The following is a 15200-nucleotide window of genomic DNA, read 5'->3' on the forward strand; positions in this document are numbered from 1 at the left end:
GCTCAAGAAACGATAGCACATCATAATCAAGTTGTTCAAACCTGCGACAGAGAAACATCTTAAAAAAGCAACAAAGGAAAACCGAGCTCTGTGCAGAGGGGAGAGGACGACAGGACAGCTTTCCCTGGGAAGGCCACGCAAGGCAGAGGCTCACGGACTGCCCTCGGCAAAGCTGAAAGCGCCGTTTCTAAGGCTCTGCTCTCCACCGACGAACGCGGATCTCAGTCGCGGCCTGCTGGTGGTGGAGAGCAATAAAAACTCAGTAGACCACCGATCCCCAAGCGGACTGATCAGGTCAATTCGCTAACATTAAATTTCATAATCAAAATGCAAAAACAGGGGATCCCTGGGTGGCGCAGCGGTTTGGCGCCTGCCTTTGGCCCAGGGCGCGATCCTGGAGACCCGGGATCGAATCCCACATCGGGCTCTCAGTGCATGGAGCCTGCTTCTCCCTCTGCCTGTGTCTCTGCCTCTCTCTCTCTCTCTGTGTGTGACTATCATAGGTAAATAGATTAAAAAAAATAAATAAAAAATAAAAAAATAAAAAAAACAAAATGCAAAAACACTTCAGTTAATAAAGAAGAACAGATTAATTCAATAAACATGTAGATTTATTTTAAATCAGTTTGGTACATGATACAGATTGGTTTTGCAGTTTTTAATGAACTGAAATAGAAATTTCTAAATACAGCAGTGTCTGCCTGTGCAACGAAGGTCTGTAAGGTAAAATAAGGTGTTTTGATAGAACTACAACCACATGAACATATCAGGAGAAAAATCTGAAAAGGTTTCTTAATATACCTTCTGGATTAAAAAAAAAAATCATTAATGGCTCAAGATACCAAAGGAAGGTGAGGGGGGGAGGCTGTGAGTTCTGTTGTAAGAGCTCTTCTTGCAGAATCTAACTGGTTTCATATTATGGTTTTGTTGCCAGAGCAGTATTCAAAATTACAGAAAACGAGAGGCTTCATCAGCTACTTTTCACAGAAATTGCTGTATGTGTTGACATTAACGTGTGACAAGGTATTCACATCTAGGTAAATGATATTTGTACCACTGTAGCTAAATTTTGCCACTTTGGGAGAAAGGAAATTCTGTATATTTTAAAATGAATCTTGGATCTTACAGCACTCACTAAAAACTAACAACCATGGCACCATAATAAAAATTTTTGTGAGGTTCCTAAAACTAATCTCAGAATATTACTAATGAAAACACAAGAATGTGAGGTAAACCCACCTTTTTCCCAAAAACCTTTGAAGCCAGAGATTTTAAACAATTAAGGCACTTGAAAACATTTGGTGTATGTACAAATGTGCAAGTGAAACAAACTTAAACTGTACCAGCAAGTAACAAAGAAACAGTAAATCTTCATTTTAAGAACCTTGAATATAATCATATCTAAATGCAAGGAATTTGGGTTTATGAAATGGACCAAAGCAACCTGTCATTTCCTACTACAAAATATTGAAAACCAAGTGCTAAACTCAGCCCCTATAGGCTAAAAAAGCTAAAAAAAGAAAAAAAAAAAAAAACCCTTTAATGACCTAGAAAAGCAAAGCTTTTATAAAACTAATGTAAACCTCTGAACTAATCCAATATGTCAAAAGCAGGGGAGCAGCATCCTCTAAAACTGAAAAAACTAGTGCTTCCTAAGAAAACTAAAAAAACCTAAAGTATGCATGCTTATTATACTATAGGAACTGAAACTAATAAGAAGGATGGGAGAGAAAGAGAAAAAAAAAAAAAGAGAAAGCACAATCTGTCAATCCAGGGCATTCATTGTTAAAAATCTACAGTGATCCAAATCAACTAACATTCCTTAGATTTTCTGAAATTATACTGGTCACATTTCTGGTCTCAAAACTTAAAATGATTGTCTCATTAAAGAATTAATAAATGACCCTAAAACAACTTATTTCCTTCTTGCCTCAAAAAAAGTTACTTTTCAAGGAAGCTTGGTGAAAATTCTCTCAAGGTACAACAGTGTTAGGATACTGCCTAAAGTACCAAGGAAAATAGAAATCAGTCAACTTTATTTTTATACTTTTTAACAGCCTAAGAAAAATGTTGGGAAGTTCACTATATGAAGGCTTTCAACTTTGTAGAACATCCTTTAGCTTAACTTGCTTAGGTCTGAAATAAAATAGTAAAATTTCAATTAAATACTAACAGTACGGTATCTAAAAGCAGGTCTACTACAGCTCGTCAACAGTTACATCATCAAACCAACCTTCACCTTTCCTCCTGTGAAAGAATAAATCACAAACATCTGAAGTCACAGTCTACCTTTCCGTCTGTCTTTTTAAGGCACTGTTCTTTATTTTCTGTGATTTAAGGTGCTTTACAAGTATGAACGATAACCTGCTATTCTTTAATGGTCTGTATCCTTTCCACTCGTTTAACTCTGGAATGTAATTCCCTGTGTGGCATCTTATTTCTAATGTAGAAAAAATAACTGTTATCAAGCACAAAATTTTACTCTAAGGATACAGTTTACTCTAAGGATACTAAATGTATAGATTTATTCCACTTTTGAAAGGACAGCCAAAAGTCCACCCGATTGATGCTCATTTGGCACATTCTTCTCAATTCTGGTCACTAAACTACATCCTGAGATAGGATGAAAGTAATGCAGCTTTTAGGCTTTAAAAAGGACTAAATTTAAACTGCCAAAAGAGTCATGAGGTTGTCTGCGTAGGACAATGTTTTCCATCACTTACAGAGTTACATTTGGTATGTCAAGAAGAGAGAACATAATCCCACAGCAGCAGCCATTTAAAATAAAAAAGAAGACAGCCACAAGGATTCATGCAGAATATTTTAAATATTCCTGTTGAGCAAAATGACTTAAGTGATTTTTCCTCAAGGACGATGCTCCAAAGTATCCTATATGCATCCTTTGAAAATATAAAGATCCTGGAATAGCGTCTTCCATGTGGGACATCTTGAAAGATAATATTTTGGTTTCAGTGAGTCACACACCAGTCCTTGTTAATTTAATGGGTCTGTTTACAGAGTGTGGTAGTTTCGTTCTTTCGATTTGCAGAATTTATAGAGAAAGAAGATTACAGCCTGCACACCCAAGATGAGGACAATTCCTCCAATGAAACTGGCTGCATCGAAGGTAGACTTCCGCCCAGGTTGTGAAGTTGGACTTAAAGTAATATTAGTTGTACCTGTTTAAATTAGGAAGAAAAAATAACAATACTTAATAAGTCCCATAATCCTCTATCCATAATTTCAAGACCCACCCTGAACCTCTACTTTGACTTTCCCATGAGTTAAATTTTATAAAGTATTTGCTCTTGGAGTCAGATCTTTACAACTAGAACTTATCCTATTTATTCCATCCAGTGATATCAGGTGGTCAAACCTACCATATAAATTCAAACACGAAAATGACAGAAATAGATTCTCTTGGTACATAAACTATGGCCTGAGAAGATACAAAGCACTTTAAAAATTTGCAATTTCTTCAGATAACATATTGTTGTTACAGTAAATATTAATATCTGTGTTGAAAAATCATACTTTTAAATTTTACTAAATATACATGGTGAGCAAAAATCTGGTTGCAATTTTTCAAACTACAAAAATATATCTTAAGTATCTGCAACTTATAGTTTCAACAAACAAAAGTACTTGTTGTTAAAGGTATCGTAAATCTTACTATGTAAATTTTATAAGCATTACCAAACACTATGGGAAAAAACCCACAAAAGGTTGAATGCTCTTTTCAGGAAGTAAAATGTTTCAGGAGGAAACAGAACACATTTTTTTTTTTTTTTAGGGCGTAAAAGGTTTCAAGTAGGCCACCCTTCATTTTAATAAAAAGCAATTTATTTTAAGTGACTTTTTTTTTTTTTAAATAGAGTATCAGGGGATCCCTGGGTGGCGCAGCGGTTTGGCGCCTGCCTTTGGCCCAGGGCCTGATCCTGGAGACCCGGGATCGAATCCCACATCGGGCTCCCGGTGCATGGAGCCTGCTTCTCCCTCTGCCTGTGTCTCTGCCTCTCTCTCTCTCTCTCTCTCTGTGACTATTATAAAAAAAAAAATAAAAAATAAAAAATTTAAAAAATTAAATAGAGTATCAAACACTGGTTCTGGTGGCTGTATAATAAGCTGGCCAGCTTTAAAATTAATTACAACTGTTCTGTATTTCTTCCTGTGAAGACAAAATAGTTTCCCTGAAACCAAGAAAGGTAGCACAAGAATAAGCCAAACGAATGGGGCGGGAGATAAATGCCAGTATTTTAAATAGGGATGGGGGGAAGGATTCATAACCTGTGTATCTGCAATGTCCTGTGGCATCACCTAAATATGAGCTAGTTTACAACACATCAAATCATTATTTAGTAAACTGTTACCTCTCACACTTTTAAAGGTTAGAAAGGGGGGCAGCCCACGTGGCTCAGAGGTTTAGTGCCGCCTTTAGCCCTGGAGACCTGGGATCGAGTCCGTCAGGCTCCCTGCATGGAGCCTGCTTCTCCCGCTGCCTGTGTCTCTACCTCTCTCTCTCTCTGTGTGTGTCTTTCATGAATAAATAAATGAATAAAATCTTAAAAAAAAAAAAAAAAAAAAGAGAAAGGGATGTAAAGGGGATCCCTGGGTGGCTCAGTGGTTCAGCGCCTGCCTTTGGCCCAGGGCCTGATCCTGGAGTCCTGGGATCGAATCCCGCATTGGGCTCCCTGCATGGAGCCTGCTTCTGCCTCTCTCCATCATGAATAAATAAATAAAATCTTAAAAAAAAAAAGGCATGTAAAGAAATGGTGAGAAATATGGCAGAAGTGCACATTTGGCACTGATCTTGGCTTTTTAGACCTCTCAGTACTTAAAAGGATGGCTATATTATCTTCACTCCAACTGCCACCATCTAACACAGTACACAACTAATTCCTAATAGTAATCAGTATTTAATTTGTAATTTATAAGACAGATCTCACCTACAAATTGTACTAAAAAAGTTTTGGAAGAACACTCTCTCTGAACTCTAATGTATCACGCCAATGTGGCTGGTTACACATTAAAAAATGAGAAAAGGACTCGCAGCAAATGTACCATTACTGCTTTAACCAGCCTCCTATCTCAGTCCTCCAAATTGAAGAGATGAGTTTTAGTTCACAACCATTATGAATAAAGCTGTTGGCAAAAACAATAAAAGGCAATGCTGTATATACAACTCCTACCTTACTATTAGTTTTTAAAAAAATCCTCAAATACCTGATGTAGTAGCTGTGGTGGTAGCTGTAGAAGAGGAAGGCTGAGTTGTGGTTTTAGCTGAAATGTAAACAAAACTTATTAAAAACTTAAATTTCCATACTTCCCAGTATCTAGCAATTAGTCTTTTTAAAATAAGGCTACCAACTTCAACGTGTTTTCCTTTTAGAGAATAAAGGCCACATTTCAGGTAATGGTTCACTAACACCTATCTCCACAGCCAGAATACTAGCCTTTAAATTAAGCTTTTGAAAACATTAAGCAATTATAAAATTTTATCTATGTTAACATCTGGATAAAGTTTGTAAAAGGACAAACAGGAGAAGAATTAGTGTTTAGGTGAGGGGAACTATCGTTTTTTTAATGCTTCTATGACAGAAACTATTAACTTAAAAAGTCATGGTAAGAAATAAGTGTGGCTCAGTATTTCCCAGGTAGGTATCAAGGTTGGCGTGGCTTCTTCATTTCAAGGGGCTGGCAAACTTTTCTTAAAGGGGCAGACAGTGTGTGTAATTTAGGCTTTGTGCGCTGCATAGTGTAAAGCAGCCAAGGACAACATGCAAATCAACAGGCATGGTTCTATTCCAATAAAATTTTATTTTAAGAACAGATCCCCTCGGGCTACAGATTCCCCCAATTTAAATTACCTGATGATGCCTGTAGAGAAAATGAACTCTCGTGAGAAGAATTAATTTGAATGTAAACAAATTTAGGAACCAGAGCACTGTATTATTAACCGACTTCTCTCAGTACAGATACCACTAACAGATTCTAATAAATGAGAACGACTCTGCTGGGATATTCTCATACGTGTTTGTATCCTTTCCTCTCATGAGCACTGCTGTACACATTTTACCTACTTACTTACTCTTGGATGGACAATTAGGTCATCTCTCATTTCTCCATACTATAAACACCTAGCAGGGAAATATCTGATTTCATCTCTGATAGAGTTGATTCTTATACAGAATTCCTAGATTAAAGGATATGGTTATTTTCAGACTTTTAATCCCTTAAAAGTTTTAGTTGCTATACATTCTGTGTAACTGCAAAAAATAACACTTTATAAACTAAATGTATTCTTTTCAATCTTAAAACGCTATTACTAAATTTTATCTAACAATGGTAGGGAAAAAAGTTTGCTAATTTGCCATTTGATTCTTACTACCAATCCTCCAAACATGCCACAAACTAATTTTTTTTTGCAAATAGGGAACACATTTATACACTTTTACTTTTGACCAAATACTTTGATAAAATTTTCAAAATTACCCAATACCTAGGGAATAAACCTCCACTGACCTATGTTCCTTTCATTAAAAAATAATTCAGCACTTACAAAAGCTCTTGGTGATGGAGAATTTTATAAATACAGTAAATTATGTAATCCCACCACTCAGTAACATGTTACTTCCTGCTGGCCACTTCTCTAGGAATTTATACAACAAAAAGATTTAAAAAGTACTGGAACTTAATGGTTTGTCTTCCACTTAATATATTATGAACATTTCCCACTATATTTCTGACATAATCTAGTCATTCTATTATAAGAGGTTATTTACAAATATTTTTATTTGTAATATTTATAAGTACTAACAGAAGACTATAATAATTAACCCCACTGAACACCTTTTACATAAAAGGATTATTAGGTTCTCCTTACATCATCTAATAATCCCTTAACTCATTTGCTCTCTTTCAGCAGTAGCCATGGAAAGAGACCATATAAAGGTTTGTTTTTCAACCACTAATTGCCACTCAACATGCATTTTCTATAAGCAAGCCCTGACTTCCACTTTACAGAACCAGAGAGAGAAAACAAGGGAGACTCCACGGTACTTCGCTGGAGAACCCAGTGTGGAGCAAGCATGAAAACTACAAGATTCACAGAGAAGAAATTAAAAGTGAATCCATAATGGTTTAAGAAACTGTTTCCCCCTTTCGGTTCACATCTCACCTTCTGGAAATTGATTAATTTTTCTCTCAATATCTCTGCTTTCATCAATCTTTAACATCTTCTAGTCAGTGACTTATATGTACTCTCCAAAAGTTCTGAAGCATTTGCAGATTCCTATCGAATGAATATTTCCATAGTAATTGAAGCTACCAGCACAATTTCACCAAGTGTGTAGTGTAGCTGGAAGAGCTATGCACAAATGGCTACCAAAACCTGGTATGAGCCAGTTCACCACTGCTCAAGTCTTTCAAAAGGAGTTCTGGTCCTTGTAATAGATTCTGACTTCTTCCTCAAAAAAAAAAATATACCTAAAATACACACACACACACACACACACACACACACACACACACACATATTCTTGGATCCATCTCTCTGCCCGTCCCTACTCGGTTCGGTTTCCTCTCTGGCCCTCTTCCAACCCTTAGACATTACGGTGCCCTGGAGTTTGGGCCTCAGGCCCTATTCTCCCTACAAGCTGCTACAGTGGACACTACACTCTTGCCCACACTGATCAGCTTACCTGTACTGTCAGCTAAGAGCTCTGCCGTCACCTCCCTCAAGCCCTACCCCTCCTACTATTTGCATGCATCTGCAACTCTTCCCCTATGAATTCTCCAGAATGCCCTGCACAGGTTATCTATTCTAATCTCCCTGTGTTCGCTCTTGTCTCCTGTTCCAATCTGTCTTCCCAATCTGACTCTTATCCTGCTGAGTGTCCACAGCTCAACATTTCCTCACCACGTACTCCAAATGCAATTCCCTGACCTAATTATACTCCTTCACATCACCTTCACATGTACTGACCACCTTGCTCCACTTGGGAAGCTGTCCTCATGATTTACCAGAATCATTTCAGATTCAATCAACATCTCCAGAAAACTGTCACCACATTTGCCATGTTACTCCATATATAGGCCTTCCTACAAATGTCTCAGCACAGTGTGCTTACCTCTTTCACAGTTCCTATGATAGACAAAATGTCTTCGGTCTCCAGTTTCTATCATCCAGCCTAGTACTTGTCCTGGAGTAGATTTTTTTTTTTTTCATGATTTATTCCTCCTATCACTTTTGTAAAGATTTTTAAAAGGAGAAATTATCTAATCCTTTGAAAGTATAGTGAAAAACTTTCTAGTTGTTGATGGGAATGAAAAGCATATCTTTCTGGAAAGCAATCACTATTTAGTCCTAAAACAATCCTATCTTCTGACCTAGGAATGCTGTTTGAATCAATCACTATCAGGGATAACAGCAAATGTTTCCCTGAAGACATCTGCTGCATGGAGAAAGATGACCTAACATAACTATCCAACCAAGTGCAGGATGAGTAAAGTCTATACAACAATGTAAGAGAGAAAACAAATCAAATATGCATGGACATATTCTCCAATTTCATAGTAAGTTTATCTATTAAGAGATACACAAGACTAGGAGAACTTTATGACTGAAAACATTTTGGTATACCTCTGGATGATGGGAATCATAAGGAATCTTCATTTCTTTTAGGCTTCTGTATTTCCCAAGATTTTCACAAAACCCACAAAAAGCAGTTTATGGACTCAAACTCAAACCAAAGATATGATAAATCCTCCCATATTCAATGAATGTCAAACACTGGAGTTACAGGTCACTGGCACAAACAGTTCATATTAACGTAATCGTTATGATCCAAAACTAAACACATCTACTAATTTTTAAAATTATAGTAACAACTTTTAGGTATTTAAGTACTAAAAAGTCCATCAAGAGACCTTAAAAATCCTAAAAGAGGGGGAATTATCTTGTATTACCTGTAGAATTGGTTGGCATCATAGTGGGCTCCGGTGCTATTTAAAACAAACAGGCATTAAGTCAAAGCAATCTAAAATATTACAATCTATTACACTATTTTTCAAGTTGCAGACATTTGAGTACCACTTTTACAATTTTTGCATTTAAGTATAACCTTATGGAGGAAACGGACAGTTGTTCTACCAAATATTGATCTCCCCTTCTTTAGAAATAGAAGCACCAAACAATAGTTGACACTTCCCTCCCCTGAGGAAAGACAAACATTCCTTAGCCTCCCCAAGGTAGACAGCCCAGTGTAACTGCTAGAAAGCATCTGTAGGTAGATATGGGCCTCTTTCCTCTTCCTGTTGGCAGGAAAATCAATATGTTGGCTACAGCTATGGAGCGCTCACCTTAGAGAGCAAGGTCAAAGATATTTTGACAGTAAACAGCTTGGGTCCCTAACGGTTGTATTGCTGCTACATAGTCCAAACTAATTCTGATACATCAATCAAATTAAGTAGAATTACCCAATTTTTCTCTAAATTAGTATCTTTTAAAATGCTTTAATCTTGTGATATTTTTGTAATTTTGCAATATTTTTATGAAACCACAGGTTTGATACAATTATCACTGTTTTCTGACACACATTAATAACAGATACTAAAATCGTTTGTTCCTGGGGCAGCTGGGTGGCTCAGTCAGGTCTGCCTTCTGCTCAGGTCATGATCCCAGCCAGGGTCCTGGGATCAAGCCCTGCCTCAGGCTCCCTGCTCAGCAGGGAGTCTGCTTCTCACTCTCTCTTTCCCCTGCCTGTGATCTCATTCCCTCTCATGCTTGCTCTCTCTCAAATAAAACTTTATTAAAAAAATAATAAAGTACAAAAATGAGAAAGCAGATGAATACAGAAGAGATTTTACCATAAAACAAACTATGCTAGAGACTGTGACAATCACCAGCACTATAACCAGGAAAAGTGCTAGAACAAGAGTCCAGTCCTATAAAATGCAAACAGAGGCTCTAAACTATAGTGAATTTCCAGAAGAGTTATATAAAAATAAAAAAATAAAAAGGAGATATCTATATCTACAGCATTCCACAGTACAGTCAAATCACTAAACTAAGTTTCAAAATATTGTCCTTCTAGATCATATGAATATGCCATTTATAACCAAATTTCTAAAAGGTTAGAATTATGGAAATGGCCAACCAAATACTGAAATAAGGCTTCCTGAGGCAAAGATCTTCCACGCCTCTTGGCCACTCCCCACAGCAGCCAATGTGAATACTTACCAGAACAGAGCTGTGTGCTATTCACCACCTGGCAATCACTAACTGTTGTATTATGTGAACAGTAGCTTTTCTCTGTTGTTGGGGAAGAAAGGGGGAGGGAGACAAAGAACAGCAATCACTTGTTTATATTATCTTTGACTTTGTTACTAAGCTCCAGAATTGCTTCCAAAAATCAAACTCAAGCATAAACACTTTAGAAGTCCACAGACCAAGAAAATAATGTTATTCTCCTTCTCTCCATGATTAAGAAATACTACACAGAATCCTTCCAAATATTCTTCTATACTCCACATGAATATATTTAACAGATAAATCAGAAACACAGAATTGTGCCAGGACTACTGAATAGGGAAGGCTGCTGGAACCCACAAGAGGGATGAATCAATAGGGAGAGTGGTCAGGATCTAATAAAGGCTTAGTAACCACGGGAGGTACCCCAATAGCAGCAGGATGACCTCTGTTCCAGATCTCTGCTTGGTCTTCTACACTTTCTAAAACTGATTTCCTGACAGTTAAACTTCTAGGAGACCCTTCCCCAACATATCCTACAGTAGGGCACTGAAGGCCCAAGACATGACAGCTCTGCCATCCATACACAATGGGAGAGAGGGGCACACTCTTAAATTCCATTAAATTCCATTTTATGACTTAAAAAAAGTCACTTACACAACAAAAATTTAACCCCAAATTAAGCTAATACTTTAATTTTAAAATCAGTTTTTAAACTTTATTATGTAGTGATATAATGCCTAGAAATCCTAGATTTAATGAAGAAGATAAACTGTTCTCCTGATAGGAAAAAAAAAAAATCCAACTACCTTACATGAAGAAGACAGAATATGCTGTAATCCCATGGTTCTACCAAAAACCTTACTGCCATTTCAAAGTATCTCCAACTAGCTCTTTACCCCTCAAATCAGGCTAATTTTAAAAGTGAACAAAACTACCACCTCTCTTCCCATCTCATTCTTCTCCCATATTTAAGTATCCAACAAATTTGTTAAGGTCTCTGTAGTTCCTCTAGCAGGACACCTGCAGCAGATAAATGCCTCCTTTTTCTGGGAAACTGTTTTCAGGGGAAAATCTCACAACTTTCTCCCACAGCTGATTGCAGTGTACTTGTCCATTTAATCTTCAAAGGCTTTAAAATCTCTCTTCCTTTAAAAGCTACTGAACCTCAATTATCAAGTTTAAGGAATTAAAGGGGTGGGGACAGAATGGGAGACTGGAGATTTTAGGGGGAATGTTCAAAGCAATAAGCACTTCAAGGGAAAAGTATTTGATTTGCAAAATAAGTAGTGCACAATATTCCTAATTTTCTACTAATTTTCAAGTTATTCAGGAATACCCCGTACGATATCGTAAAATGTTCTAACAGTTTGCATTCTTAAAATTAAAGCAATCCCAAAGCTTCTTACCTTTACATTCTATCCAAGAGCAGGCAGTGGCATCAACGCTAGTGTTCACACAGGAAACACAGCTGTTGCGGTTGTCACAGGGATCTGGTGGGGAGGGGCATATAAAACCAATCAGTTGAGACGTCACTTTAAGCTTGTACAACTTACCTTTTTTAAACAAAAGTGAGCATTAAGTACGGTACCAGACTTACTAATTCAGAGAAATGGTAAGATGTTATAGCCCATCAACAGATGAATGGTTTAAAAAAAAAAAGTTATACATTTTGCAATAGAATATTATTCAACCATAAAAAAAGAAAATCCTGCCATATGCTACAACATGGATGAGCCGTAAGGACATTATACTCAATTAGACGTTCAAAAAAGGACAAATATTGCATCATTTTACCAATATTAAGTATCTAAAATAGTCAAACTCAGAAGCAGAAAAGCAGAATGATGGCTGCCAGGGCTGGGGGCAGGGGGAATGGAGATCTGCTCAAGCAGGGGACAGTTTCCAGTAGGAGGAAAAGTTCTGGAGATCTGTAGAACACTGTGCTTATGGTCAATAGTGTATATACACTTAAAAATTTGTTAGGGTAGGCCATCTACATGTTTTTAATCACACACATAAAAATAGTACATACACCGGTTTAATAAGAAATTCCAATCATTATAAATGACTTATGGAACTGAAGTAAACACCAAGAGAAAGGGAAGAAAAAAAAATCCCACAAGCTAGCGGGAATGCCCATTACCTATCTAAACAACCCTTTGCTACAGAACAACTATTTCACAGACACTCAGGGTTTCTTGAGCCATTTTAAAGCATCCTTAAAAAGTAAAAAATTGGAAAAAAGGCAGTGTTATGTAAGGCCAACACTATACACACACACACACACACACGAAATCACTGGTCCAAAACATCAGCTAAGATGCTGGAATTTTTTAAAGTAATAAAACTTTGTTACAGGTTGAACCCAAACCCCGATGATGTTCATTCCGAAAACCCCAGATTTGTAATTCATAAATGATCCGCTATTTCCAGGGTCCTCCATGACTGGAGGATAAGGGACAGTAACACCTGGAGGGGCTACATTCACGTACGTACAGTTTAACGAATTAGCAGAGTCTTTGTCAATAATATAGGCCAAATAACTCAAAAAGTCTAGACTAGGGCTCTACCCTATCCATTTTCCTGGAAACTAGAGGACTCCAAAGAAACATTCACATTTGCTTTCCCCATGCTTTTAAAAAAAAAAAAGTTCTGCACAGAGGCAACACATTTCAATATTTTATCACTAGTATTTTTCAGGAACTGGAATGTATATAATACCCTTGAGTAAGGGATTCACAAAGTAGAAAATAAGTTCTGCAGAGGTTTGTGTACTGAAAAAAAAAAAATGCTAGTTGTCCAAAATCTTTTGTGCCTGATGACTAACGTTTGAATAGCACAGTCAATGAACAAAACTTACTACCTTTCATTTTAGACTGCGGCTTATCCAACTGCTACTTAGAGAAAACAAATCATCTCCTTTGTAGGACTTTGAGTTACACAAGTGGGACTTTCAGTTACACAAAGGCAATTAACTTGGGTATCTCCAAGCTTCTCTTTGGAAAAATACACACTCCAAAACTACAATTCTGCGAAGAAACTGCCAAGTAAGCCGGAGACAAAACATGCTGTGCCCTATCATCTTAAAAACAGCGCAGTCAGAAATGTCCAGTATTGTATTGCAATTTATTACCTCCCTCGTTTAACAATTTTTGAGTTGTGCTACATCTCATTATTAATCATATATTAAACTTTCATGAAACACAAAGACCAAGAGAAGAAGCTTCAAAATAGTGGGATCACGGCGGGGGGTTGGGGTGGGGAAGCCACGGTAAAAATCTGCCACTTCAGCAATTCTTCGGTCAGGATGCCGCTTATTCCTTACCCAATATTAACTAGAATAACCCATCACACTAGATTGCAGGGTTTTAAATACCTAGGGCTCCTTTTCACCTCAAATCGATTTTCCCTGCTCTCTTTTGTGTTGTCACGGAATTGCCAATTTCTGCTTCGAGATTTCAGCGTTACGACTCAAGCACAGTACCCCAATCGATTACAGGGTTTAACAAAAAAAAAAAAAAAAGAAAAGAAAAGAAAAGAAAAAAAAGAAAAGAAAAAGATACAGAAAAAGAAAGAAAATCGGCAGACCTGGGTTCCAACCCCAGCTTCACAATCAACTAAACCTACGCTCCGGGCAGTTAGTCCATCTCCATCTTCCTCCTGGATTTCACCACCTATCTTCCAGCTCAGCCTAAAACACCAAAAGGGGGAACATACGAAGCATCGGGCACACCACGGGGTGGCTTTTCTTCCTCTGCGCACAGGGAGGAGTGTAAACTTTTAATTTGACCAAACGCCCAAACCTCAGCCGGATCCCACACTGATCCGCAAAGTCCAAACGGTCAGATCGCAGGCGACTTATTTTCTGAGACCCCGGCCACGAGCACCGACGCCTCCCGTCCTGGCGGCGGTCGCCGGTGCCCGGGACGTCGGCTCTCGGAGCAGGGGCCCCGGGTGGGCAGGTCTGGAGGCGCGTCGCCCGCCCCACCGTCCACCTCACGGCCGCCGCCGCCAACGCGGGAGGCGGCCACGTCCCCCTTCTGGAGCTGACGTGACACTGGGGATTACGAGGCACTTTTGAAAAGCACGGCGGCGTGGGGCACCTCGGGGCGGCAGGGAGCCCGACGGCCGCCGCTCCCCCCGGGGCGCGCCCCCGCCCCCCCCCCGCCCCCGCCCCGGCGGCTCCCGGACGGGCCGCCATGTTGCTGGAGCGCCGCCCGGCCCGGCCCCGCGCGCACCGCGGACGCGGCAGGCGGGCGGGCGGGCGAGTCCCGGAAGCCCGCTGGGCCGGCGCCCACCTGGTGCCGGAGTGGTGGCCGGCGCGGCGGTCGTCACCCGCGTCGTGGCTGCGTCGGTGGTCGCCTGAGTCGTGGTGGTAGTCCCGTTCGGGTCCGAGCTGAAGCTCTGAGCCGCGGTCAGCGCACAGAGCGCGGCCAGGCAGGCGGCGGCCCAGCACAGCTGGCGGGAGAGCCCCGACATCGCGGCCTGCGCTCCGGCGTTCCGGCGACTGCTGCGGCGCCCTCCGCTCCGCGCGTCCTGTCCCCTGCGGCACCGCCTCGGAGAGTCCGGCCCCCGCGAGAGCGCGCCGGGGTCACGTGAGGGCCCCCGGCCACGGCGTGCGGGGGCGAGGCGCGGGGCGGGCGATACCAACGGCACGGCCGCGGGGGGGGGGGGACAGGGGCATCGGGAGGAGACCCGGGAGGCGCCTCTCGTCTCACAGCGGCCGGGACGTGGCGAAGCAGCTCCGCAGACGCAGGGAACGACCCCGCTGCCCTCGGAGAGCCCCCCCCCCCAAGACGCAGCTGGGCTGTTCTGGTTCCGGCGGCGGGGACGGCTCCCGCTCGGCTCGGATGGGACAGCCCGCCTGAGGTGGCGCTCGGCGGCCGGGGGCGACGGCGCGGCTGGCAGCGCGCGGGCCACGTGACTCCGCGGGTGGCGCTCCGGGGCC

The 15200-nt window shown here is 40.4% G+C and overlaps 1 protein-coding gene across 3 annotated transcripts; it reads right to left on the bottom strand.

Annotated features, from left to right (window-relative positions):
• Positions 1 to 589: 589 nt before the first annotated feature.
• Positions 590 to 14826, bottom strand: CD164 (CD164 molecule). Of its 3 annotated transcripts, none has more exons than XM_038554894.1 (6): positions 14551 to 14826; positions 11659 to 11742; positions 10241 to 10312; positions 8968 to 9003; positions 5224 to 5280; positions 590 to 3179 (listed from the first exon to the last, which is right to left on the bottom strand). In XM_038554894.1, the coding sequence occupies exons 1-6, from the start codon at positions 14729 to 14731 to the stop codon at positions 3013 to 3015; spliced, it is 597 nt and encodes a 198-aa protein (XP_038410822.1). In that variant the 5' UTR covers positions 14732 to 14826; the 3' UTR covers positions 590 to 3012. The 3 variants fall into 3 exon arrangements, 1 of the variants encoding a protein (XP_038410822.1); XR_005368120.1 differs by lacking the exon at positions 14551 to 14826 and adding an exon at positions 14056 to 14238 and having other exon boundaries at positions 2809 to 3179; XR_005368119.1 differs by lacking the exon at positions 14551 to 14826 and adding an exon at positions 13880 to 14194 and having other exon boundaries at positions 2985 to 3179.
• Between the last annotated feature and the right edge of the window lie 374 nt (positions 14827 to 15200).

Source organism: Canis lupus, chromosome 12 (genome assembly GCF_011100685.1).
Source record: "Canis lupus familiaris isolate Mischka breed German Shepherd chromosome 12, alternate assembly UU_Cfam_GSD_1.0, whole genome shotgun sequence".
Lineage (NCBI taxonomy): Eukaryota > Metazoa > Chordata > Mammalia > Carnivora > Canidae > Canis > Canis lupus.

Coding starts and splice junctions, on each gene's coding strand:
- CD164 (XM_038554894.1), bottom strand. CDS start 14,731: ATGTCGGGGCTCTCCCGCCAGCTGTGCTGGGCCGCCGCCTGCCTGGCC. Junction 5,281..8,967: donor GATGCCAACCAATTCTACAG/GTAATACAAGAT, acceptor TTTACATTTCAG/CTAAAACCACAACTCAGCCT. Junction 3,180..5,223: donor CACCACAGCTACTACATCAG/GTATTTGAGGAT, acceptor TAATTTAAACAG/GTACAACTAATATTACTTTA.